At 39.1% G+C, this 27,286-nt stretch overlaps 2 protein-coding genes across 5 annotated transcripts in view; one reads left to right on the forward strand and one right to left on the reverse strand.

Moving 5' to 3' along the window:
- The window catches only part of coro2ba (coronin, actin binding protein, 2Ba), a 53,970-nt gene extending 39,541 nt beyond the window's left edge, over positions 1 to 14,429 (reverse strand). For all 3 annotated transcript variants that reach the window (XM_061276254.1, XM_061276253.1, XM_061276252.1), the window contains exon 1: positions 14,137 to 14,429. The gene's annotated coding sequence lies outside the window, so the exon portion shown is untranslated. The remainder of the gene's footprint in view (positions 1 to 14,136) is intronic.
- Positions 1 to 27,286, forward strand: part of itga11a (integrin, alpha 11a) — a 34,127-nt gene extending 6,841 nt beyond the window's left edge. Inside the window, exons 3-30 of one of the 2 annotated variants that reach the window (XM_061276249.1) lie at positions 3,694 to 3,806; positions 4,158 to 4,249; positions 4,831 to 4,945; positions 5,030 to 5,157; positions 5,245 to 5,393; positions 5,476 to 5,620; positions 5,986 to 6,151; positions 6,628 to 6,698; positions 7,904 to 8,048; positions 8,809 to 8,957; positions 10,284 to 10,427; positions 12,416 to 12,619; positions 14,805 to 14,935; positions 16,026 to 16,192; positions 17,988 to 18,127; positions 19,377 to 19,487; positions 19,635 to 19,720; positions 20,315 to 20,525; positions 20,598 to 20,696; positions 23,535 to 23,611; positions 23,704 to 23,787; positions 23,880 to 23,970; positions 24,035 to 24,148; positions 24,269 to 24,352; positions 24,443 to 24,553; positions 24,648 to 24,743; positions 25,750 to 25,863; positions 26,185 to 27,286. In XM_061276249.1, coding sequence (XP_061132233.1) covers positions 3,694 to 3,806; positions 4,158 to 4,249; positions 4,831 to 4,945; positions 5,030 to 5,157; positions 5,245 to 5,393; positions 5,476 to 5,620; positions 5,986 to 6,151; positions 6,628 to 6,698; positions 7,904 to 8,048; positions 8,809 to 8,957; positions 10,284 to 10,427; positions 12,416 to 12,619; positions 14,805 to 14,935; positions 16,026 to 16,192; positions 17,988 to 18,127; positions 19,377 to 19,487; positions 19,635 to 19,720; positions 20,315 to 20,525; positions 20,598 to 20,696; positions 23,535 to 23,611; positions 23,704 to 23,787; positions 23,880 to 23,970; positions 24,035 to 24,148; positions 24,269 to 24,352; positions 24,443 to 24,553; positions 24,648 to 24,743; positions 25,750 to 25,863; positions 26,185 to 26,262 — 3,415 coding nt within the window. In that variant the 3' untranslated portion in view covers positions 26,263 to 27,286. Of the gene's footprint in view, positions 1 to 3,693; positions 3,807 to 4,157; positions 4,250 to 4,830; positions 4,946 to 5,029; positions 5,158 to 5,244; positions 5,394 to 5,475; positions 5,621 to 5,985; positions 6,152 to 6,627; positions 6,699 to 7,903; positions 8,049 to 8,808; positions 8,958 to 10,283; positions 10,428 to 12,415; positions 12,620 to 14,804; positions 14,936 to 16,025; positions 16,193 to 17,987; positions 18,128 to 19,376; positions 19,488 to 19,634; positions 19,721 to 20,314; positions 20,526 to 20,597; positions 20,697 to 23,534; positions 23,612 to 23,703; positions 23,788 to 23,879; positions 23,971 to 24,034; positions 24,149 to 24,268; positions 24,353 to 24,442; positions 24,554 to 24,647; positions 24,744 to 25,749; positions 25,864 to 26,184 lie in introns of those variants that run through there. The other variant, XM_061276250.1, reaches the window with a different exon arrangement.

Here is a 27,286-nt window from a genome sequence, read left to right on the forward strand (position 1 = left end):
TTCCCCAATGAATTTGTGTTGGATGCCTCACAATCATCATATTACCTCAGGAAGCATGCTCCTGACTCACAGACACGCACATCAGTTAGCCAATTGGCGCAGTGGAATGGCCAAAATTAGTTTCTGGCATTCGCAAACTGGGTCCAAAAAGAAGTGTGCTATTGATGCAGTGTGTGTGTGTGCGTGTGTGTGAAACACATTAGTTCTGTTAATAGATTTTTATGGATCTGCATCTTACTATTTATTACCCCAGTGACAACCTGGCTTTACGAACAGAAGGATAATTTGTATTACTGCAGATATATTAAATATCTTTTGTTCCCATTGACCCGGTATATATCATTTGTGAATTTATTTATAATTGACGGCGGCACGGTGAAGCACTGGCATGTCCGCCTCATAGTTCAGAGGGTGCGGGTTCGATTCCACCTCCAGCCCTTTACGTTTGCATGTTCTCCCTGTGCCTGCGTGGGATTTTTCCGGGCACTCTGGTTTCCTCCCACATCCAAAAAACAGGCATGGTAGGCTGATTGAGTGCAGATGGTTGTTCATCTCTGTGTGCCCTGCGATTGGCTGGTAAGCGGTTCAGGGTGTCCCCCCGTGGGGACAAGCTGTATGGAAAATGTATCACTGACATCGGATCGAACCCTCCTATGCCACACTTTGTCCGGTCAGGGCAAGTGAGTAAGTATTGGCAGACAGTGTACAATATCACATGAAGACAGTAATGATGACCTCATCCTGAAATCCTCATCACACTGAGAGGAAGTAAATCATAATAGTGAATTACTTGCCTGAAGAAGTTGGTCGGTTTTGTGTGGAAATGATTTATTGTGTATTGAAGCATTTTAGGAATGACTCACTTGGTTAAAACAAAAGAAGAACAGCATAATGAAATGTTGATTGTTGATTTTACCCATGGATAAAGGATGTCCAAACAAATGCCTTTCCATAACGGGAAGTGAAAAAAACAGGCAGTTGATTTTAGTGGTGGTGTACATTGTCTGCTTTTTTGAAGGCTTTTTGTTGATGAATGCAGAAGAACATTTGTTGGAGTTGAGGCTATGGTTCTGTGTGGCCCAATCTTGTCACTCCTCACCAAACTCCCTTGGGTTTTGTGGGCTGTTGGGTAGTGTTGGAAACAACAAGGGACTTCCCCAAACTATTCCCACAAAGTTGGACTTGAATAATTGCCCCAACATTTCTTAATATGATTGATGATTGAGATTTAATAGGAACTGAGGTCCAGTTGAGCCACTTATTCATGAACTCATTAACTATGGAAAAAAAGTTCACTTTTAATCACCATCTGGAGTGCAAACATGAATATTGTGCATATGTTTAAAAAATGTAATTATTGTAGTTAATCACTGCGAAGGGTTCAGTCAGAGCAGCTATAGCAGAGTACAATCTAGCAGCAATATTAAGAATGCACAACACAATAAAATATAGATTTTATCGCACAATGTTGCTTTATCTGACTGTTTTTCATGTTATTAATTTTCTTTCACCCTCAGGCAGCTCTGGCTCGACATGGCCTTTACTTTTGTGTATATTGAAAGGAAAGAGAGTATTGTATGCAGAAGGCTTCAGCTGCCAATAAAATCAACCTCAAACCTCAAAGCTTGACGGACAAAATGTCGAGTGAGTGAATGAGTGAGTGCTCCATGATACCATTAGCTCCCCCCAATCCAAGTACCCAAAGGCATTTTAAAAATCATACCAATGCGGGTGGATAACCATAAAGAGACCTCCCATCATCCCCAACTCGTCTTTTTCACATCGTTGTACCGAGCAAATAAACCAACGAGGAAACCGTCCAAGACAGTAGTCAGAAGCGTCAAGGTAAAGCAGGAAATTCTTAGTACGCTTGCTCTTGCTGGATTTCTCCCCTGGCTTTCGAACCCATCAGCCCGGAGAACCTGGTGCAAAAGCTGAACATTCTTGGGCTGCGTCCATCACTGGGGGAACTGGGTTTTGGACATCCTGACCAACAGACCACTGACTGTCAGCAAGTCAAACAACTGTCCCCTTCTCCTTTAGCCTCAGCACTTGAAAAATTTCCCAAGCTCTCATACAGTGACGTTGCAGATGACATTCGCAGTGGGATGAACAACGATGAGTCAAAATATGGTCTGATGGAAAGGTGATAACCTTTGATGACCTTTGCATCAATGTGCAGTAGATGGTGGTGGAACGCTGAAAGAACAGACGCCCCGTTGTTATTCTTGCACATAGTTGCAGCTTGCATTTTCATCCAGCGTCATTCCACACCCATGCTGCATTGGATGTTTGCGCACATTCAAACCTTGAATAAGCAGCTCCCTTTTTATCATATTTATTCAACTTATTTTGTCGCTCTATTAAGTATTGGGACTCACCGGGGTATCCAGGGACTTTGGGTCTCGTATTGGTGCCAAGCCAGTAAAGTGCTCATTTCTAAAAAGTGATGAGCTATATGGAGAAGGCTTCCTTGTAACATACACCTCAGCACATGCCACTGTTTGCTAAATTCGTTACATTCCTTGCAGGGCCTGCACGCTTATCGGACATTTGGCATGTTTAAGCATACCAGAAGGTTCCGTTATGTGCAAGTGCTCACAGAATTGGACCAAATTGGACCAATACAATGCTACCTCAATTTATGAATGATTTTTACACATTTTTCAAGTTAAGCACAATGTTGTTGTTTTTGTAGAAAAGTTCCTCTTGTAACGTACGTTTTCAAGAACTGTCTCAGCATGCATGAGTGGACAAATATGTTTCGTGCTTCCTTGTACTCTTGAAACGTCATTGGCTCTGTGTGTAACTCATTAGTTGTGCTTATTTTACTCTTACTTAGACTTCCTAATGACTTTACTGTATATTGCACCAAAACCCCACATTAAACACGATGTTTATTTTGCGACAGGAGATTGATAAAAAGCTGTTGCGTTTGCAGCCGGAATGTCTGCTTACACAAATGCTGCTTCCAATCACAGTTCAAACAGTGGGTGCCTAAATTTCTGACTAAGAGGGCAAAACAAATGTTTTGTTTTTGTACAAACTGGGTTAGTAAGCAAATTAAGTTTGTTACTTGTGGTGTTGTATTTGGTTTCTCAAAATAAATACAAAAAAAACAACACAAAGAGCTGAATTTTGATCATACTTAATACTGAAAATGTTTTCTCTTTGGCGCCTCATTGTTCACTTAAGGGTTATGTGTTTTGATGACAAAATGGGAACACCGTGATGAAGCGGACTGTTTACCATTTGTAATTGAACCTGCATGTTAAATAAATTCCCATTGTACTTTATTGGTCTATTAATGGCTCAGATATCTGTGATGAATGTTTTTTGCTGTTGCATGTTAGAGAATAGCAAATTTTGCTAAATCTTTTGCTGTTGCATGTTAGAGAATAGCACATTTTGCAAAATTTTCCAAAAACTACTGAAACACTGAGCAATTTGGACAATTCTCAAGTTGGAAAAAAAATTCAAATTTGGTTATTTTACTAGAATTTATATGATGAACAAAGTAACAAAATATAGTCATTTAAAAAAAATCTAATTCCTGAAGAGTTGAATAAAAGCAGTAATGCCATTTGAAGCTTTTTTAGTCAAGCTCTTTTTTGTTAAACTATAGTGTTCGACGTATTGTATAATTTATTTAAAAAAATAAACTAATGTTGACCTTTTTTGTTTGTTTTCCAGGTTATTAGTTGGAGCACCATATGAAATGAACGGTGTTTACCAGACAGGGGATGTATATAAATGTTCACTGACCAAACGAACCAATGGAAATGGTTGCACCAAGCTTAACCTTGGTAAAGTAACACATCATCACCCAAAACAGAAAGCAGTGCACAACTTGCATGTCTTCATTGAATGTAACTCACTGAATCTCGTGGTGGCATGTGTGAGACAGACAGTGGTTCCAACCTGGCATTCCTCGTTTTATAATTTTGTGGGTTCTTTCTATTTCCACGTGTTTTGTACCACTAATGTTACCGCACGGCATGCCAATTAACAAAAACTTTATGTTGGGCTTGTTACTTTTGAACTATGCGGTGTTTGCCTGTAAATCTGCGTGAGACCAGGAAGTACTCTGTGTATGTACTGTAAGTCTGTTTGGTTCATAAATGAGCATTTGAGATCATTTCTTGTTTTGCATCAAGGAAGGATATCTCTGACCAATGTATCTGAGCGGAAAGACAAGATGAGGTTGGGAATGACGCTTATGACCAATCCCAAAGACAACAGTTTTGTGGTGAGACCATCTAACTACATATTGAATTGATTGTCAGGAAAAAGGATGAATTGTATTAGTGAAATTGTCTTTCCTCACAGAAAACGCCTATTTGCTGAGGGTGTTGATCTTTATGTATGATGCCTGAATGATGCTTTTTTTTTTGTTTGCACAAAACTGCACTCTTGCACTCTGACACTTGAGCTCAGATTTACTTTGTCAAGCTCCTGACTCATCTGGCCGAGGATCCAGCTCACCACAACCCTGCTCCGGACACACATCATAAATAATGGATTAAGAATTCCTATCAGATTTTATTGTTGTGACAATTGGGTCAGAATTCCTTAATTACATACCTAGTGGTTGAGTTGGCTTATTTTGTGAAAGTCCAAAAGTGTCTCAGTTTTGCTTAAGATTGCAGTTCCATCATCACCATCTAATCATTTGAGGTTGATTGTATGAATGATATGTATTCTTTCCAGATTCAAAAGACTACATAGTGAATGCTAGGATTTCTGCATTCAAACACATTCGGCGGGAACACTAAAGCTCGACAAAAACAACAACAAAACTACAGTTTATACTATTCTTTGATTTTTCAGGCCTGTGGACCACTTTGGTCATATGAGTGTGGCAGCTCTTACTATAGCACTGGTATCTGCTCCAGAGTCAATGCCAGTTTCAAGTTCTCCCGAACGATTGCACCGGCCTTTCAGAGTAAGCCTTTAAGCCTACAAACCCTGACCCAAATTTATTTGTATGCCGAGACAGCCTTTTTACCATTTGTCATGTTTTTTTTAGGATGTGAGACCTATATGGACATAGTTATTGTTCTGGATGGCTCCAACTCCATCTACCCTTGGACTGAAGTGCAGGCTTTTCTCATCAACGTTCTTCAGAAGTTCTATATCGGACCAGGTCAAATTCAGGTGTTCCTTTTTTTTTCTTTTCTCCACAACATGTTGTTTAACTGGAGCCGTACTCATTGTGGTTTGTTATCGCGTCTATTTTACCAGGTTGGAGTTGTTCAGTATGGTGAAAAAGTTGTGCACGAGTTCAAACTCAATGATTTTAAATCTGTGGAGGAAGTGGTAAAGAAAGCACGCACTATCGACCAGCGGGGCGGAGAGGAGACTAACACGGCTCTCGGCATCAACATTGCACGGTACCTGCCAACATCGAACAGATTCAGAGTTTATTTTTAGAATGTGCTTTTGTTTAAATTATGATGCATGATGCGCTAACAGATCTGAAGCTTTCAAACAAGGAGGTCGACGTGGGGCCAAGAAAGTGATGATAGTGATAACTGATGGAGAGTCTCATGATAGTGCCGACCTCCAGCCAGCCATTGAGGAGAGTGAAAAAGATGGCATCACCCGTTACGCCATTGCTGTGAGTCTGCTAGACCTATTACTCACCGGGGTTTTGGCTCCTCTTTTATGAGGTTTCTTTTCTGGTGGCCACAGAGTTTCAAGAGCGGCTTTAAAGCAGTAATGGCATGTTAACTGTAGTGACCTCATCAAGTCATGTAGGAATCTTATGTTAACAGTGGAGCCAAAAACAATCAGCCCCAAACTCCACTGAGTGGATGAGCAATTAAAGGTGTAAATGATGTTGTCCAGACCACATTATAAATCTACTTCATCTTGCTAATAACATACTCGTGTGTGTGATTAATGACCAAACATTGAATTAATGAGATCAAACTTATTACAAAACCATATGCTCATTGCTGAACACGGCTTGCATCTTCACAGGTTCTCGGTTACTACAACCGAAGAGGGATCAATCCTGAGGCATTCCTCAATGAGATCAAATACATTGCCAGTGACCCAGACGACAAACACTTTTTCAATGTGACGGATGAATCGGCACTGAAGGACATTGTGGATGCACTTGGTGAACGCATCTTCAGTTTAGAAGGTTAGCTTGATAATCCTTTATCATTCCAAACATCATATCTTCAAGAATGTAACGGCAAAAAATTAATTCACCGCTAAGATAGTAACACTGGAGAACAAAGATAATATCGTTTCAGAAACAAAACGGCATTATTTACGTATGTAGTTGTGTATTGTTCTTATGTACAATACCACATTGTGTATCTTTGAATTATGCAGGGCTCCCTTTTTTTTTTTGCCAGTTAATGTATTTTAAGGTCAACACTATACGTCAATAGGTGATAATCTTACATCAGTCTCTTCTTCTTACTTATGGCTAAACATTATTGTTTGTTGATATTCTCAAATACCATTTAGCCAGAGTATCTATTTTACATATTAAATATTCAAAATGCGACATTAAAAATGTAACTCCAATATCATCGCTCTCCATCAGTATGGTATGCCAGATAAAATGTGTGCGCTTCCAAGGCCTTCAAGACATATTTGTTTACATAGGAACCAGTAAAAATGGAACAGCGTTTGGTCTCCAGATGTCTCAAGCTGGATTCTCCGCTCACAATGTTGAGGTGAGTCGCACTTAAGGCATCACGTCGTCTCATACCGTCTGTCATCGTATGGAGCAACACATTGTCTCAATTTTTATGGCATTATAACGCCTCCTCATAACCCACCATTTATCACTTTTCACTCCCACTTAGAGGTGCCAGAGGAACCCAGAGGGCTAGGTGATCTTGATTTAGGGGGACTTGACAGAAAATACAGATTTTCTTTTCCACCTCAGCCATGCAGGGATGGGAAATAAAACACCGCTTCTCTCAAGGGAGACACGTTATGTGGAGTTGAAACAGTTGGGTTAGCTGCAGTCTGGTTTTTTGCTTGGCAATCTCTTTCTGGGTGACACAGCAAAAGTCGGGAGGGGAGGCATGTTTCACGTCTTGGACACTATACAGTACCCTTGCTTGATGAAACTCTATGCTAACGCAATGGGTTAATGCGTTGGCTTTTAAATTTCCCCTCTCAGTGGGATTTGTCAAGAGACAAATCCATTTATCCCACTTATGCTGAAAATAGCAGAGACTTTGCAGATGGGCGATGGAAAAGGTCGGAAATTCTGTCCACAAGGCCAGATTCCGTGGATGCTCTGCAGCAGTCAACCTGAGGGTTGAAAGGAGGAGAACTTCTTGGAAGGAATGTTGGAATTTAAACGAGGAAGAATGACCTGAAGGCCCAGATGTTTTTCTTGAGACTGCAAACTGCTTATGTCATATACAAGCAGGCATTTTATACATCAACATTTTATTGTTTATCCAGCTGTTGTTTGTTTAGCATACTTAAACTGAGCGTAAATAAAGTTTTGTTTTCTTATATTCGGCAAACATCAGCTCTCCACAGGGGCATGGTTGCAGAAAATCGCTGTGTATAAATTCCACGTGATTTTTTTTTCAGCGTTTCCCTCAGCATGGCAGAATAATCAAAACCAAAAATAATCCATTTTTTTATTTTAAAAGCCAAGAGAGAATAAAGCAATGTGTTAAGATGTGCCATTCAACAGGGTATATTATAGACGGAACACAAATCCCTATTTAATTACCCTAATTTGACCCGATCAAAATCAGACAAATTGATACATAAATAAATATTTTGAACTCTATTGCTATCTTTGTCTTATCACATTAGACATCAAATAAACCTACTGTGGTTACACAGTGCAGTGGACCTGTCAAGCTTTTGAAGTCTGTTTTGACAATGATGTGAAATGTCTCATCACTAGGATGGAACTCTGGTGGGAGCTGTCGGGGCTTATGATTGGAACGGGGCAGTGCTAAAAGAGACACGGCAAGGGAAGGTGGTCCCTCCGAAAGCTTCCTACGCGCAGGAGTTTCCAGAAGAGCTCAAAAACCATGGTGCCTACTTAGGTGAGTTTCCCGCCAAATTTATTAACATACAAAATATTTTTGTTGATAAAGTAGCTCTGCCATTGGCATGAATTTAGTTCCTGAAATTTCCCCATGTGAGACATATCAAAGACTATCTTATCTCATCTTATCTTATTTTAGCTTATCTTATTTAAATAATTTGATTACAATCTGTGGACTTTGTATTTAGGTTGAGTTGGTAATCTTTTGTCGGTATCATTTACATACTCAAATTTCAAGATAAAATCACAATATATTTTTGCCACTTTTCATAGAGGTCAATTTGGTTTGAGTCTGATACACTAAATCAGCCCCCCCCCCCTTTTTTGTCTTCATTACGGACCCCAGTGCCCCACCACTCAGCCTTTTCCATCCTCCCCAGCACCATCTATCTCCTCCACCACAAAACCTGTGTTTTTACCATCAGTGGTTTGTTTGACTGAGCTTATCCAGCAGGCCGCCAGCTAAAGTAGCTTGAGTTCTGAGAAATTCTAGACAAGGGGTATTACGGAGGTGGAAAAGTACATGTTGATCAAGCGGAATAAAATACTGGAAAAAGCAGAGAATTCATTGAGTTTCAGCTGTGCACATTGAGATTCTTACAAACATCTGTTTGAATATACCCTCAAAGCTTATTGTACTTATATCAATGTTTATTTTCAAATGACAAATTTGCGTCTCTTCATTTGCAGATTTACTGATTGAAAATGTGAGCTCCATTGAACTTTCAAAACTAATAGTATTTTTTTTTTCTAACTAGGATATACAGTGACATCAGTGGTATCAGCCAAAAGTGGGCGTTTACTCGTTGCTGGAGCACCACGCTTTAACCATACTGGCAAAGTGATCATTTTCACTTTGAAGACCCCTGGTAACCTCACCATCCTCCATTCCCTCAAAGGCCAGCAGGTGCTTACATAAACTACTTTTGGTTTTACATACATATGAATAATCCTAATCGTTTTATTCTATAGAAATTGCTTCAAAAGTTAAAACTCTGGGTAATGTTAGTCACTTTGACACATGTGCTTCTGCGTATTTGGAATAAAGCACCCAAACATATACATTTAAATTAAAATATTTTTGTGAGTGAAATAAATAAATACTCTGCACTGTTACGCTTACCAGTAAAGACTATTTATTTGTTGTTTATATTTGGCTTCCCTTTGTATCTTTTGGTTTCATCTAAATGTGTTAATAAAAACACGACCGCATAAAACATGCATTTGTTGACAGGTTGAGTAATGTGAAGCCAGTTAAATTATTGGGGAAATGAGCCAACTGATGTTTCCTTCTGGGGAAATGTCCAAGTGACTGTGAAAACCAAAAGGGCTACTGTAGTATGTTCATTTGTATAGTCGGCAGAACGTATAAAACAACTGAAGAATGAACATTTGTTACAACATGCAGTATTCCTACTGAAAAAATATATCAGGTAAATTATTTCCATCCATCCATCATGAGCTTGTGATGGTGTGTAGTGTATATGTAAATTCCAGCAAAGATTGGATCATATCCAACCAGATCAGATAATAAGACAACCAGACTGATGTTATAAAAATAGTATGCCTAAAATAAGTGACGTCCACCTCACAGTGTGGAGGTTCAATTCCAGCCTTCCCGTGCGGAGTTTGCATTTTCTCCCATTGCGTGCGTTGGTTTCCTCAGAGTACTCCTGTTTCCTCCCACATTCCAAAAATATGCATGGTAGGCCAATTGAGCTTTTCAAATTGTCAAAGGTCCTTGGGACAGTAACAACGTATGAAATGGCAAGTATAACAATATCCATCTCAATGAATTTGGCAATATCTTCTTGACCACTACACTCACCACTGGAAACTGGCCTGTGGTACCAGTTTACATTTTACCTAAAATATTACAAACAGCAGATAAACGTGAACGGAACCTGGTAAACCTCTCCTCCTTTTCAGATTTTTTTAAAGCGACTTTATTATTATTTTTTAGGGGCAGATGTTACTAATCAAAAACCAGATAGACGATGTTCCATGACTGATTCAGTAATGTTCCCACAGTCAGAATACTGACAAATACGTCATAACAGTTAAATTCATAAAACACAAACCCATATTTGTTTGGAATATTGAGGACATATGTAGCACTAACTTCAGACGGGAAAGTAGTAGTAGAGTATTAGTTTTAAATTTGGAGATACTGCTCATTGTAAAAAGATTGATCTAGAGGTTGAAATGTTATTTTCATGTGGTGTGTTTTCAGATTGGCTCTTATTACGGCAGTGAGATTGCACCAGTGGATATTGATGGAGACGGTGTCACTGATAACCTTTTGGTGGCGGCTCCTATGTTCTTCAGTGGCGGCATGGAGAAGGGAAAAGTATACATCTACAGAGTGACAGAGCTGGTTGGTAGAAACTCTTCAACCTTCAAGAAAGACACAGAGACAGACCACATACTTATACTGTACTGGCATACGTCTAATTGAGGCCAGGCAAACTGTTTTAGTAAATTAGGTCATCACCTGTTTGAACTCCAGACATCCCGGGAAAGTTCACAACACACTTCAGCAAAGGTGTCCCACCAATGCACAAAGAAACAGATTGTTGCATTCCAGCTCTGCAGTTAACTGCAGGCACACATTTGCTCCATGACTTTGACCAGATCAAATGCGGAGATCAAAAAGGAAAAACTTTGCAAGGCCTTTAATAGATGTTCTGTAATGAACTCAACAGGAAAGTATTCTCTCCCTTCTAAACCTGTTACAGAGTAACAATTGCAGGCGAGAACTTTCTGTAATTGAAGGAAATTCCAGTTCCAGGTCTGTCTGGAAAAATGGAAGCGGGCACTTTATGGTATGGACCAACCACATGTAGCTGAATAGACTGCACATGAAAAGGAAAATCTTTGTGCATGTCCAGTTGGAATCCAAAACCATTTTAGTTGGGATGATGAATGATATTCCCAATCAGATCCATTTAGATCAGATTGTTGAAAAAAAATCAAAACACTTACACTTTGAACAGATTTTCACTATCGTGGACCTAACCAATGTCTTAACCAGCTCAGAATATACCTTTCACTCTCACTCTGCATACTCATCAGGTAGCTGAAAAGCAAAACCTGCCCTCCTAAATCAACTCCATTTATTCAACTGGGGAAAAAAATGGTCATCTCATGTTTCGTCTGCTCTAAATTTTATTATGAAGTGAAAAGCCAAGTAGAGCAATGACATGCATGACTACTGGTTGAGTTGCGTTTTCCTCCATTCAGTCAGAACGCTTTCTTTGAAACTTTTTCTAGTCCGTTAATCACTTCCATAAACTTGGATATTTCCCATCTGACCTTTTACTTGGAGTCATTCCGGAGCGTTTTTATCCTCCAAGGATTTAACAGCCCCTTTGTTTAGTCAGCAAATCTGATCTAGATTTTACAAAAGTCCATTTGTGACTCTTTAACTCTTCTGCTTCCTACATTCCATCATGATGTGGTCACTAAAAAGCTAAGAATAAATACTTGGATTCTGCCAATGGTAAAAGCTAGTTGGCCCATCTTGTTACGGAAAAGTTGAGCAAGTTGAGGTGAAGAGCAACCGAGACAGATATGATTGTCTTTTCAGGTTTATCATTTCAAGTTCCTCAGTGGCCTACACGTAATTCCGCATCCCCGTCGTGATCAGTAGCTGTAAATAATCAAGTCAACTATGACTTGTTAACCCCAGACGCTGACATAAGTGCTTTTCAAAGTGGAATGTGACTTTTCCCATGTGTCTAATTTCCTGTTGTTCTGTTTTGATGTTTTATGAGATGTTTTTGCTGATGGACAAAAATGGTCGATGATTAAATATACTCTAGGTTCATACCATCACTATCTTAAAATGATTTTTTCATGAGCCTGAGATAAAATTCCTTTCTTTAGTGCTCCTCCTCACTTGCTCACAGATGTTAGAAACCATCAAATTCAACATCAAACACACAGAACTAATGGATTCATCATAATTTACAGTTGACCAACATTTCTTTTATTGTTTGGTTTGTTAACCTGGCTCAACGATGTGGAAAGTCACTTGCTACTTTTCCTTCATAAATGACAATATGAATACCATCATCAATGTATGTTTTAATGATGGAGAACTAAATTTGAGATTGTAGTCCTACAATCAGCGCATGTGCTTACAAAGTCCAATGTATGTACGTATGTGTCGTTGAAATGTGAGACTGTCTCACAAGCCCAAAACATACAAACTCAAATTACTTCATCACCCACTGAGGTGCAGGTTAAATATTTCATCGAGAGCCCGGAGCCTCTCGTTCTTGTATTTATTGGTCATTCTCCTATAACGTAAAAATACACAAAGAGCTAACCTATATGTCTTTCATTTTTCAAATCTTTCAGAATCGTTTCGTTTATGAAGGTGCATTGGAGATCCTTAACGGTGGCCAGAATGCTCGCTTTGGCTCGTCCCTTGCACCCGTACCTGATTTAAACGGGGATGGTTTCAATGACCTGGTGGTAGGGGCCCCGTTAGAAGACGAGCACAAAGGGGCAATCTATGTTTTCTTCAGTCAGCAGAACAGAATACTGCGCAAATACAAACAGGTATGTTGTAACGGGAACTCTACTTATATCATGTTGTTGGAGTCGCTTCCAAAATATCATTTGAAACACAAGAAAATGAAGAGCGGAAAAAACAGCTTGTTTTTTGAACTGCAGCCGTTGCATTGTTAAACAATTCAAGATGATCATTTGTAAAACAAAATATGGGGACTGACAATGGTATCAATTTGAGAAGTATATGAAAAATCCAAAATATGTTGCCAGTAAACACCCGGAGCAATCCCATGTAAGCTTTGAGGGGAACATAACTGCTCACAGAAAGATTCAAGGCGAGATTCTAATCCAAAACCTTTGACTGTGAGGCAGCCGTGCAAGCGACATTCACTCCTGTGCCGTGCCAGAAAAATATAAAATGAGAAAATACAATATTACTAGAACATTGATGTCTATGCCCAGTGTTCATGCAAATATTTTGCCTTACAGCTATTTACGTTGGCCTGTTTAAATGACATTGTTTATGTGTGGTACTACATAAGAAAATATTTTTCCAAGAAAGGAAAAATTACAATCATAGAAGAGTTTGGTGACAGTTCAAAAGAAGATCTCTCGTGCAGACTGGAAAATTGCAGGCAATTGTTCAGAGTCATCAACAAACAGTGGACAACACTTGGAAAGAAGCTGCTCTCTCTCTCTTATATATATCCATCCATCCATTTTCTGTACCGCTTAGTCCCCACGGGGGTGCTGGAGCCTATCCCAGCCGTCAACGGGCAGTAGGCGGGGGACACCCTGAACCGGTTGCCAGCCAATCGCAGGGCACACAGAGACAAACAACCATTTGCACTTGCACTCACACGTAGGGACAATTTGGAATCTTCAATCGGCCTACCAAGCATGTTTTCGGGATGTGGGAGGAAACCGGAGTGCCCGGAGAAAACCCACGCGGGCCCGGGGAGAACATGCAAACTCCACACAGGGAGGGCCGGAGGTGGAATCGACCCCGCACCCTCCTAACTGTGAGGCGGACGTGCTACCCAGTGCTCCACCGAGCCGCCCTCTCTTATATATATATATTTTTTTTATAATGAAAAGAAAATAATGAAAGGATGTTTTTACTTTTCTTCTCTTCTGGAAAGAGTGTGTGGCTGCTTATCAATTTAGTGGTCTGTTGATACCTGATTTGCCAGAAAAATAATGAACAGTCTGGCATTAATAAAAAGGTTTGACCAAATAGTTATGGGGTGTGATTCTCAGTGAGCACATTGTCAAGCTACTCATTGAGATGTGTGAAGGAAGGTCTCTCGATAAAAGGCAACAGCCGAGTAAATATATCATGTGAAGGGATTTAAGAGAAGTTCACATAAAGCATTAGCACATGGAATCAAGCATAAGTCGCAAAGAAAAAAATTGATATAATCAAATGACCTCCAGCACAGAATGACATTCCAAATGGGTTTGTGACAATAGAAGTATTATTTGAAAAAATGTTTGATACAGTGGTTCTGTCTGAAAAAGCCACAATGCTTACTGAAATTACAAAATACCAAATTCATACTTACAAGCCACAAAAGCCTCTGGGAAGTTCTTTAGACAAATGAAATAAAACTGGCGCGTTCTGCAAACTTACATCAGTTTTATGTTTATAGAGGAAAAAAATGAACAAAGAAAAAACACTGATGTGTCTTGTTGATCTTCTGTAGCTCCTGTGCTGCGTCCAGCACAGTATCTCCTAAATCTCAACAGGATACAATTTCCAGTGCCTAATTACTTTTCACTATTTACTTGCTCTATAAATTGTAATCTAAATGAACAGAAACATTTGTGGAAGGAGCTGAAAAAGTGCTGGAGGCACACAACAAATTTGAGACAACTGGAGCAGTGTTTTCCACAAGGAGGGGCCAAATTCCTGGTGGCACGAGCATAAATCTCATTGAGAGTTACAGAAATTGTTTTGATTGCTGTGAGCCCCTGAAAAGCTTGTGCAATGAAAGTTTGAAAATTGAGTCAAGGCTACCATCAGTTTTTTTGTTATTGTTTGTTTTAAATCTTTTTTTGTTGGACAGCAATTCCAAAATAATGCATGAATTATGCATTTTCAGTATATCTCCTCGTACACATCTGTCTTTATGTTTGCCAATTATAAGGAACAACAATTTTGACAATGTGTTTGAAAAACACTACATAAGACCCGGTTTTGTATTCATCTATTGTTCTTTGTGTTTTGTAGAGGATTGCGGCAGCAGACTTGGCACCTGGCCTGCAATACTTCGGCCGCAGTATCCATGGAATGATGGACATGAACAACGATGGTTTAGTGGACCTGGCAGTGGGATCACTTGGTGCAGCTGTTCTCCTCTGGTTAGTCTACTCTGATTGCCACAATATTTAAAATAAAGATATAAATTGGCATAGGTATGCTCTCACCGGTTAATATGACATCATCTAGCAGACAACAAACTGTTCCAACATTGTCTTCAGCATGGTTTCAGCCTTGATGCCACTTATTTTTTGTAATTGTCGTGTGATTCGTCTCCTTTTGCCTTCACAAACAAGCATTGTTGCAATGGTAAATGCAATAATTGTCCAATGTTTCATAAGTGTTCAGGCTGTTCTCCCACAAGATTCATAAAGTGCTGAGCATTTCCCCTTCTTGCTACATCACCTTGAACAGTAAATGAAAAGCATCAATTGAAAAGTCCTTGATGAAGATGTACAAATGAGTTATTTGGAGTTTACATGTCCCGTCCGTCCGTCCGTCTGTCCGTCTGTCCGTCCGTCCATCCGTCCATCCATCCATCCATCCATCCATCCATCCATCCATCCATCCATCCATCCATCCATCCATCCATCCGTCCATCCATCCATCCATTCATCATCCATTCTCCTCCACTTTTTACACAGTTATCTTTGGTAATTAAGATATGTGGTAGCTAAAAACTGTAGTTTTTGGGGAGAAGAAATATCTTGTTATCATTGTTATAACCACTTTATACATGACAGATTAAGTGGAGACAACTCCTCTTCCCTCTAATGCCAAAATACTAACGATAGTAGTAGTAGTTTCAAAAACTACTACTACAGCCATGTTTTATGAGCAAAATACTCCAGTTGATGGTTTCGTATAATACAGATGGTTTCGAAATTTATCAGCACATCTGCCTTACAGTCGAGAGTTTGTTTACGGATTCAAATTTGGGCTCTAGCCTTCCGGTGTGAACGAAAAATTCTTTCTGTGCCTGTCAGTCTACTCCAAGGCTCTGTTTTCTTCCCTTACTCCAAAACACAGTTATGGCAAGTTAATTGAAGACTCAAAAATATCCTTAGGTGTGAATGTAAGTGTCAATGGTTGTTTATTTATTTATATCACCCATGACCCGAGTGAATTTAAAGCTTAAGTACTCTGGAACCGTTGGGTCTTGACGAAGATTCTTTCTGCATGTGTTCACAGGTCAAAGAGCGTTGTCCGCATTTATACAACTGTCAGGTTTGAACCCAGTAAGATCAACATCTTTGTGAAAGACTGTCAGAGGGGTGGCAAAGACGTGACCTGCATGTCAGCCATTGTTTGCTTCAACATCACCTCCAGAACAGCCATTGCTGCCACGGAGGAAATTGGTAAGCCAGAACAAATAATCAACTGCTTTCTAAGTGCTCCGGTCCAGTTTTTCACTCGTGGTTTCGTTTCATTTAATATTGTTCGAAACACATTTTTAAGGTCCAGCACAAAATCACACTGCGCTTCTGAGAGAAGTGCTGACAAGTGTTCTGTTGTCACTCTGCAATACCTCGTTGGTCAGCTGTTATTTTGTACTCGGTGAACCATGACAGGAAGAAACTTGGCCGGTTTCAAGCGGAAAAGGCCGTAAAAGCCAGGATAGTATATCCTTTATGTCCTGCCTGAATCTACATTTTCAGGGTGTGCTTTCCTGTGCAGTGTCTCCTGCTTACAAGTGGCACCAAAAGATTTGTAGCGATCTTTACTATTAATCTCATCGCTGTTTCCGAATCTAATGTTGCTGCATTTACAGCTGCTTAACCACATGCTTGCAGTCAGACGTAATGATTTTTAGAGTCCGTTATTGTACCAGGGCATCTGGAATTTGATCTGTTTTGCTCAATTATAAACTGATGGCTCAATCTGTCAGATGGCGGGCGGTTGGCCACCTACACAAATGCTCAGCTTCTTTCCGTAAAGTGTATTTGAAGAGATATAATCTTAGGTGTCTTTGTGTGTGGAAAGATGGCAAGGTGGAGTGTGTTCTTATTTAACCTTTTGCCCTATACCCCTTCATCAAATAAATCAGACATGTCAAAAACAAAGTAGATGGAGAACAGTGGGACTTATCTTGTCTTTCCTGCTTGCATACGTACAGTGCAACACATTTATTTAATTTTCTGCTCATTGTTATGGCTGGTGAGTAATGCTTGGAAAATGTGGTGCATTAGTCGTAAACTAAACTGTGGAGTAAAAATTTCATGCAAACTTGCATTATGAGTATCTCAAAGTGTTGTGGTACACACAATGTTTTAGAAAGTCCTAAATAGTGTTGTCGGTGGAAAATGTTTGAAAGGTCAAGGTCAGTGTACTTCTTTTAATTTTTTAGCCGTGCCTAGTTTCAACTTAAACAGCAGTCATGTTTTCCACTCATAAAGTAAGATTCCAGGCGATACTACATGGAAATTGTCTAAACAATGTGGCTTGGAAAGGACTCAGTTCTGCAGTTTAGGATTTGGATTCTTAGATAAATCAGTCTCACAATCATCTCATGCAAAGCTTAAATTGCACTGGACCGCCACAGTGATGTCATTAGGCATTGCCACAATTTGACATTTTTTTTTAATTTATAGGTCTCTAAATGAAAGCCCATCTTTCATCTTGCACAGACTTTCTTGTACAAAAAGGTTTTTTTTCTCATTTAATTTTACAAATATTATTAAAGTCAATATTCATTGATGATAAATCGCACCAATCTTGTCAAGTTGCAAGAAAAACAAAGTCAATATTTAAGTACATCACCAGAACAAGTAGTTTGATATGATTGTGCTAAATTGTTTGTGCCTGTTCTTGTAAAAGTAGAACGCAGCATTTTTTTTTTTGTTTGCTGAGTTTGTCAACAGTCGTGATTTGAACAAATTATTGTTTATTTGGAAGGGTTTAATTTCACTAGATAAATTTGAATTACTGACTTTTTCAACAAAAAACAACCAAAAAATATATATATTGTGCAAAATCGCAGCTTGATTCTCACAACATTGCAGTGTCTTTCATTTAATATGTACTGTAAATTTTAATTGTATTATCTGAAATATTATACTTGATTATTGTAACCTAACTTTTTTGTCATAATTTTTCCAATACATTTTATTCTGCCTTAATAATACTTTATAAATTTCTTTTATGACCCCGTAGGGCTAAAATATAACGTGTCCATTGCGGAGCGACGTTTCAATCCTCGAGCCATCCTGGACAACCCAAGCAAGTCTCAGCCTCAAAACCTGACCCTTCTTCCTGGAGATGAAGCGTGTGAGCACATTTACTTCCATGTCATGGTAAGACCAGTCCTAAATGTCAGCTACTAATGCGGCACTATTGCATTGCATCATAATTTAAAGGCTAAATATTTGTTGACTAATTTGTCATTGCCATCAATTACATTTCTTTACCACTTGATAGTCTACGTAAACAATGACAATGGTCAACTACTTTTTTCAGTTTTTTAATTAGAGATGCAAATAAAGTTTTCTAAATCATTTTTTTTGGTGATGATTCTGAATCTCTCCTTGTTTATTCTCTAGCGCAAAAAGTTTTTATAATTATATTAATACTAATATAACCACAATAATATAATATTTATGACTTGAGGGTTAGGTTCAGCAACTGGTGGATTCTCGTCATAGCTTTAAATTAAAAACGCCTGGTAAAATCCGTATTGCTCAAACTTTTGTATCGGTCAAACTTAAAATCAAAAAATGAAAACATCTCGAAAACCTGTTGTGCTAGAAAAAACATTCTTGAAAACATCAAAATATTTTTAGGGACATATAAAGTCGCCTCTGATTAAGCCAGTGTAATTAAAAAAATGATATGCTGTAAATAAACACTAAATAAGCTTACATGGTTGATGGAGATTTTTCATACATTTATTTAGCAAGACATACTGAATACATTAGATAAGGTAATACATGAGCGTTAGCTTAAAGTGCCTCATTTAGTGGGGTGAGCAAGTCAATAAAACTGCAGGTTGTATCAACAAAATTCCAAAATGTGTTTTGAATCAAGGTTGTGATGCTAAACATAGTCATCAGAATAAAATAACTCTGTGAGTTATCTTTGCGAATAGAATGTTTTTTTCACGCAGCACTTGGACTCTATTCTACACAGCTACTTTAAACAACATTTCAATTACTGTAATTTTCGGACTATCGATCGCACCGGGAGTATAAGTCGCACCAGCCATAAAATACCCAAAAAACTGAAAAAAAAAACATATATATTAAAGATTAAAGATTAAAGTCCCAATGATCGTCACACACACACCTGGGTGTGGTGAAATTTGTCCTCTGCATTTAACCCATCCCCGTGTGATTTTAATCCTTCCCCTGGGGGAGAGGGGAGCAGTGAGCAGCAGCGGTGCCGCGCTCGGGAATCAGTTGGTGATCTATATGTATATAAGTCGCTCCTGAGTATAGTTGCCCCCCCACCCAAACTATGAAAAAAAACGCGACTTATAGTCCGAAAATTACGGTAAATAATTTGGAATTTGTTAATGCCGTGCGTCTCAAGCTTTTTGTATTATAGGAGACAACCGACTATGCGAGGCCTATCGTGTTTGCTGTACAAGTTGGGCTGCGGGATCCACTCAATGGACCGGTTCTAGATGAAAGCTGGCCAACGGAGACAAGAACTGAGGTCAGAAGCAAATAATCACAACACAGACCTGAGCACTGTTTCTCTCTCTCTCTCTCTCTCTCTCTCTCTCTCTCTCTCTCTCTCTCTCTCTCTCTCTCTCTCTCTCTCCCTCTCTCTCTCAACACTTACCTTTCTTTTTGTTTATAGTTGCCTTTCTGGAACGGATGTGATGAGGATGACCGGTGTATGCCAGACCTAGCCCTGCATAGTGTGACAGACCTGATGACTCAAAAGTAAGTATCCACACACAGTGGAGGGGAGAGTCCCGTCATTGTTTGATCCTCTGGTGATATTCTAAGTGCACTCTTACTAATAAATGAATGGTGTTTGAATTTCGAAGTTTCTGAATGTTCTGTACACAGAATTAATATCTTCTATTATACATTGTCTCCCACAATTGGCTACGCAGTGTCAACTGGAACAGGTTACAAATCCATTAGAAGTAGCTTGGTGAGAAGGGGGAGAAAAAAATCAATTTTCTGTGAATGAAAGAGTACAAACTAGCCATCAATTGCTCTTGGTCTGGAGACGAGGTGGGCTATTGCAAAATCTTGGTGATTATGGGCTCTCAATGGATTTTTGAGTATGACAAAAATATACAGCCAATGCAACAAAGGAATTTGTATAGATCTTGACTGATGTGAATGAAGATTCAAGATGATGCTTTTTGTAGTAGGGTAAACTTCCAAAGTCAGGAATGTCCTAATTATTTTCTCCATTTAATCCAACAAAGCATATGGTATGATAAACCAACAGATGTTAGTTTGTACATATGATTTACTTACGGTATGATTTCCATTTTGTATTCTCACCTCACTGCCTCCCAGGCAGTTCTGTTCACAGGCGGTTCAGTCCCGAGGTGCTTTCTGCCGCCATCTAAATGAAGGAGGTTCAGAGGGATCTCTACGGGTTCTCGAGGCAAACAGGAGAAGGCTGGTAGTGGATGTCCGGCTGGAAAACAAAGGAGAGAATGCCTACAATGCTCGTCTCAATATCAGCTATTCCCACAATCTGCGTTTCTCAAGCCTCATTTTGAAGGTGTGTGCTCATAACGAAGGCTCCAGTTTGTTTGTGAGATGCTCATACTTTGTCAATGTTCTTTCCTACCAGGACAATGCTGATATCAAGATTGATTGTTACATTGAGGACAAAGTGAAACATGAGAAGATCTGCAATGTCAGTGCTCCGTTTATGAAATCAAAAGCACAGGTGAGCTATTATTTTGTTCTTTCTCCAAGAATAATAAGACACATATTAATTCATGAAGTGTTTATTGCGATTTATTTCAGTTGTTATACTCAATGATGTCAGCATCATCGTTGTTGTATGGCGAGTGATTTTTGCAATAAAAGCAAACTGCACGAGTCCAAACATGCATAGTTGATAGATAAGGCCCAATATATTCACAAATTATACAGTTTTTACCATTTTTGAGATGCAAGTAAACCTTTCTGAGTATTTTTTTTTGCGCTTATTCTGAATCAGCCTTTTTTTCTCTATCACTTGAGGTTTCATAATAAATAATGTTAATGATATAATAGCAATAATACAATATGCAATACAATAATATACAGTATTCATATTTCTGAATTAAGGGTTAGGGTCAGCAAGAGGTCGAGCTTCTTTTACTAAAACGTCTCAGTAAGAAACTACAACGCATGATAAAATCTGTAATAAGAAAACTTCGGCAGGTCAAGCATGTCGTAAAAATCAAAAATTAAAATGTATCAAAAACCTGAAGTGCAAGATATAAAAGGACATCAGCATAAAAAATACATTAAGGGACACAAAAGTCCATCTCTGATTAAAATTTGATAAGTAATGTAATCTGACTAAATGGTATGTGGAATTCTAAAAAAATATATATAATTATTTTTTTCCCTTATAAGGAGTAAGACTGTTCTATTCTGTCACCATCAAATCATTCAGATTGCAAATTAGCACGCAACAAGCCAAACCACAGGCCAGACTTGAACATATAATTTGTTATGTCCTCATCAGCGACGGACAAAAACGCATAAATTATACTCGTAGTAGCATTTTTAATGAAACGATGAGCGGCCATGATTTGGCTCTCAGACTCTATTTCAAATACTTGGATTGTGGGATGATCAATTTCAGTCGACAGTATAAGTAAATTCCTCCAGAAATATTTTTGTTATTTTTTTTCTTGCCATTAGTTAATGAATGTAATTTTCTGTTACATCATGTGTATAAAATTAAAATGTGGTGAAAGACCGTAATATACATGTTTGCCCGAGAAACAAGTTCCACTCATGAAAGGTGGAAAAGGAATATACCTACATTTAAACGCTGTAGAAAAGATGGATAAAAAAGAGATTTGTGTTACACGGGGCAAAGCTGAACATCACTGCTGATGTTTTTTTCCCATATTTATTATTTCTTGCAAAAGACATGATGAGTAGCAAAAGATGTGGGGTCGAACGCATAACTTACTTTGGGTAAGAATTCCTGTGAAGCAGGTCATAACGTCTGTCTCATGTTTCCATCATTTTACACACATTTGCATGTGAGTCAGACTGACTGAATTTCCATGACAAAGATATTTCCTAAACCATCTTATGAGATATAATTTATGTGCATTCACCTCAATGGAACCATTCTTCAAACCTTTCTTTCATCTGTATCCTGCAGGTGGGAGTCAATGAAATCTACTCTTTGTCATCTGTTTCTAATTCTCACGTACACACACACACACACGTCTGTCTGAGGGCTTCTAACGTCTGATATATTTATGAGGCACAGCTCTCTCTGGAGCATTTTCCAACAAGGTGTCGGGTTTCACTATCAAGAAGGCGATGTTTGAATTAGCTCCGATAAGGATGACACTGATGGCACTCCAGACGGGGCAATTAAAGATATTAAACTGAAAGCGGATTACAAATAAGCCGTGGAGCCCATTGATGTATGGACATGGTTGCCGTTGTGTTGACAAAGACGCTAGGAATGAAGTGCAGACAGTGATTGAAAGAGTTTACGCAATGTCCTAACCACACTATTATCACAAACAGCAGTCATCCCCTGGGTAACAAAAATATCGCGTTTCTCTCGAAGCGCTCCCCAGCAAACTAAACCAAGACGGCTCCTGTCACTGTTAAATTTTCCCACTGATTTATACCCACTCATACACTTTGAATGGCATCCAGAGCCACAATAGCGTTCTGCTCTCATCCGAGTCGAACAAGAATTAGTGTAAATCCTTTGCTTTTCTTTCCACCCCCCAAGATCGTAAGTAAAGACGGCAGGATCGTTGATTCTCCTGACCTTAGTCGTAACTACGATAAACTTACTGCTGCTTTGTCAATTTTTAGCGCTTCAGACTTGATTATTGATTCAAATTACACACATCTCATTTCATTACAAACTCTATTGTCACTTAACCCAAAAGTCTACTTGGAGTTTGCTGCGTCTCGCCTTCATCTTTCGGTACCCAAGTCTTTTAAAAGGGGCCATGGAAAGGAAAAGATAAGCCTTCTTTTTCCAGGGTATCATGGGTCCTTTTCCACCGCATAAATGGGGTTGGAGGAAAAGAGTTCTTCATTTGTTTATGTACCATGTCTGTGGTCTGTCAGGGATGAGTCATGCTATGTGGAGGAGGGAAGCTACAGTAAATATTGTTTTACATTCCTTTTTGCTCAAATGGAACCGATCAGCATTTCATGAAGGCCTGAAGAACCGTGAACAAGGCACAGCGTTGCTCCCTGCTGACATTCGACCGCCATCTCCTCTCCTCGTCTCCCCATTTTTGCATGGGCACTTGAGAGCTCGTTTTGTTTTACTTTAGGATTCCTCCATGAGTTACTTCATTTTTTTGTCCACAACAATGATAATACAGTTTCCTGACTCCCGGTTTCTTCCACGCTACTTTTCTTATCTCCGAATAAAAATGTCGGGCCCCGATTCGGTCAGGGGCATTTCCGGTTGTGTTTGGCTGACATTATTGTGAGAGCATTGTATTGGCTGGAGCACTTTATTCTGTGCTTTTTAAGATGCACATGCGTAATTAACAATGTGTTTTTCGTATAGGTATTGTTTCGTTTGGAGTTTGAGTTCAGTCGCATTGTCATCCTTGATCATCTCAGAGTCATCCTGGAGGCAAGCAGGTGTGGACAGTCGCTTCATGAACAATACACTTTTATCTAAATAAGTTTCAATCCAGTTTGTAGAGCTTTGAACAACTTTTTGCTCTTCACAGCAATGGCGAGGAAATGAGTACAGCTGATAACTTCAATGATATCTATTACTCACTGAAATACGAGGCAGACCTTCTCTTCACAAGGTTTTTTTATTAGTAAATTTTTCAAATACTGTATGAAGCTTGTTACTTCTCACACATTGCATTTTTAATATGTTTATTTTTCACTTCAAAAGGGATTCAAATCCAACTCGTTATGAGATCAAACCAGAACTATCACTGGAGGAGCCTGGAGTTGTTGGTCCTCCTTTTAACTTCACTTTTCAGGTAAGCCGACGGTGCTGTCAACACTTGTTTGCAAATACCCAATTTACTCTGGTTCATCCCTCAGATCCAGAATCTTGGCTACTTTGCTGTGAAAGATCTACAGCTGAACATTGAGGTCCCAGAAATGACAAAAAATGGCAACCAGCTCCTGCAGATATCGGATTTGCACATTGACCAGGTGAGTGCAGAGAGCAAATAAATGTTGCACAACTGAATAAATGACACTCAGTGTCTCAGTTGAAGTCACATAAAAACACAAGTGGCTTTTCAAATGTGTGCTCAAAATGTTTTCCTGCAGAGAGATGGTACACACTGTGTACCACCCCAGCATGTGGCACAGAGCAGGGCGTCACCTGAGGACCTCACCCGTTTCTCTCGCTTGGTACAAAACTATCCTAAAACTCACTCACCAAAGATGAAGCTGTACCTTGAGGCTTTTTGTTTTGCTCATTTTAAATGTCTGCTATTGCAGAATGGATCCAACACCCTGATTCTACCAATACAGTGCACAATCAATGTCGCCTCCTACAGAGAAATCTCAGTTAGAATAACAGGAGCTCTACGAGTACATACTTTACATGCAGTGAGTATCCTATTTAAAATATCTTTTAGAATTCAATACATGCAAGAGTTACATTGTAAACGTAAAACAATTGTGTTTTTTTTCTGCTGTCCAGCTGAAGTTTAAAATCCTTGAACTGGTCACCAGTGCATCAGCGGAGCTCCCCTCCACCAGCCACATGTTTCTACATGAAGAGAGACCTGTCAGAGAAGTGAGTCAACTATGCTGCCCCAACAATAGTTCAATAATTGCCTTATTTTCAATATTCTGTTTTTGAAACTCTTGAGGCCACAATTACTTTTGTCATTTTGACATTGTAAAACAGGACAGAGTAAGACAAATACACATATAGTGTAGAGTTCACACACACAAACACACACATGACGACGAGGATTAACGTCCTTATTGCCTTTGCAATATATTCTGGGAACTGCTCAATACAAACGGTTTGTCTGAAAAAGGCACTATGCTAATGCGAGGCCACTAATGCAGGTTAATTATATGTCAGCCATCTATAGACAGACGATACATACAAAATTCAAGCAAATGCACCTCTGCTGCATTTGCTTGAATCTTGAGAGACCATTTTTGCAATAATAAATAATTAATGAATTTGATTTTGCAATGAATGTGATTTTTAATTCATTAGAAACGTGGCCTTTCATTATACATTAGCCTTTTTTTATTTGCTAAGCACACGTTCAGTATTTGTTAATGTTTTATTGTTTTTGACAATTAATGTGATTTGAAACTTTTGTGATATTAATTAAGTCATCAAACAGAAGGTCAGTGCCATACTTAAGATCGAAAGCAAATGAGAAGGTTCTGGCCACGTGAACTCGCTGTGTGGTGCTCAGGGACCGAAAGGACCAACAGCAGCAAGACGCATCAGGCTGGCCTTACATGCTAGAGTCTGTGCTGCCCTCTATTGATGAATACAGGCAGAAAAACGATGCTTTATTGGATTTTCCTCACCTGGGTGGACTGATGACTGCGGAATAGGGATTTTGGGAAGGATCCCACAATTTTATTTCCATTTTCTGAACGGATTTAACATTGTCAGTATCATCCAAAGGAGATAATTTCATCCCATCTCTCGTGCAAATCGACATTCTCTGTTTTCACATCATGTCACTTTGGCTATTACTATTTGACTGGAACAATTGACGAAGCAAAACAAATGACTACGTTGTTTCTTTTTTTTGTAAAATTCATAGATAATATTGGAAGTGAGAAAAGAGGGAGATTACAGAATCCCAACCTGGATAATCTTAGGCAGCACGCTGGGAGGACTCTTACTGTTAGCCCTGCTTTGTTTGGCTCTCTGGAAGGTAAGTGCTGTGTAATCAGCAAGAAGGAAAAATACAGCAATTTGATCACTTACAACATTGTATTTGGTATTGCAAGTAAATTACTATGAATCATTTGTCATGAATAGAGAGAAGAAGTAGAAATGCATTGCATTGCATCAAAATTCAACAACCAGTGTTTGTTTGACATGCAAATGTTGATCTATAAAATATTTCATATATTGATATTTAGTCATCTATAATAAAATTTAATATTTTGAAGTTACATTGTGCATTGTAGTAGTAAAGCGAAGCATTGTTTTTTAAGCTTTTGCTTTGAAGATGTGTTATTTCTCTTCCTAGTTGGGCTTCTTCCAGAGACAGAAACGGAGAGATGAGGACGAGCGGGAAATGAATGGAAAAGTGGCTGAAGAACGATAATGCAGGCTAGGTGCCCACAGCTGACACCTTTCCCATCGGGGAGCCGACACTCAGGGACCACTCCTCCTCCTTCTTTCTCCCCCACTTTCTCCGACATCCACAGTGGCGCCATGTCGACAACTCTTTGCGATAACTGAGGCAAGGTAGCACCGGCGCAGCGGATGTGCCCCCCCGACCCCTTCCCTCCCCAGCCACGAGTCAGCACTGCCACACTCGCTTAGTTTGACTGCACTGTTCCGACTTGAGGGCCTTCTTGATCCATGTATCCCAGCGCCCTCGGTGTCAAATCCTTCACAGGTCTCCTGGCCCTTTTTTTTCTTTTGAGCTTTCTCTAGTCATTTCTAAGGAGCAGTAGAGAAAATATTGATTGGTTTTTGGGGGAGAATTTCTCGCAAATCTCTTTGAACCTTATTTCCTTTTTTTAATATTTATTTAAACTCTTATGGTAAATGTATAATACATGAAGAACCTCAAGGGTAACGTCACCCAGAAAGCTGCCACAAATGGAAAGATATATTATTGTATTTTGAATTTGATATTTAAAAGGAGCAGTTGTAAGGCTGTGTCAAAATCACCAAAATCTTAGGTTGAAAAGTAATTATGTTAACATAAAGAGAGTTCTAGTTTTCCTGAAAATCCTGTTTTTATTCCATGCAGGATGGACTTATGACATTTGATGCACTTTTACTTTGTACAAATTTAACTTGAATTTGTAAATAGCTTTTTTATACCCTCTCAAATTATATGAAATCTTATTAATCTCCACATGGCATTATGTGTAAAAAGAAAATGAGAAACCATGGTTGTTTCCCGTGGTAGCGCACCTTTTACCATTCCTTGCATCAGGACAAAACACTGCGGTAACATTTTTCTCGTGCATGAGAAATTGTAACGAAATGTTGACGGTGCTTAAGTCAGTGTGCCACAACTCTTCTGGTATTGCCAATGAATGTCATTCTGTCCTGTTGGATGGGGTGCAAAGAGCTGTAATACATAAATGAATAAAACCATATTTATATATTTA

This window comes from Syngnathus typhle, linkage group LG4 (genome assembly GCF_033458585.1).
Source record: "Syngnathus typhle isolate RoL2023-S1 ecotype Sweden linkage group LG4, RoL_Styp_1.0, whole genome shotgun sequence".
Classification (NCBI taxonomy): Eukaryota; Metazoa; Chordata; class Actinopteri; order Syngnathiformes; family Syngnathidae; genus Syngnathus; species Syngnathus typhle.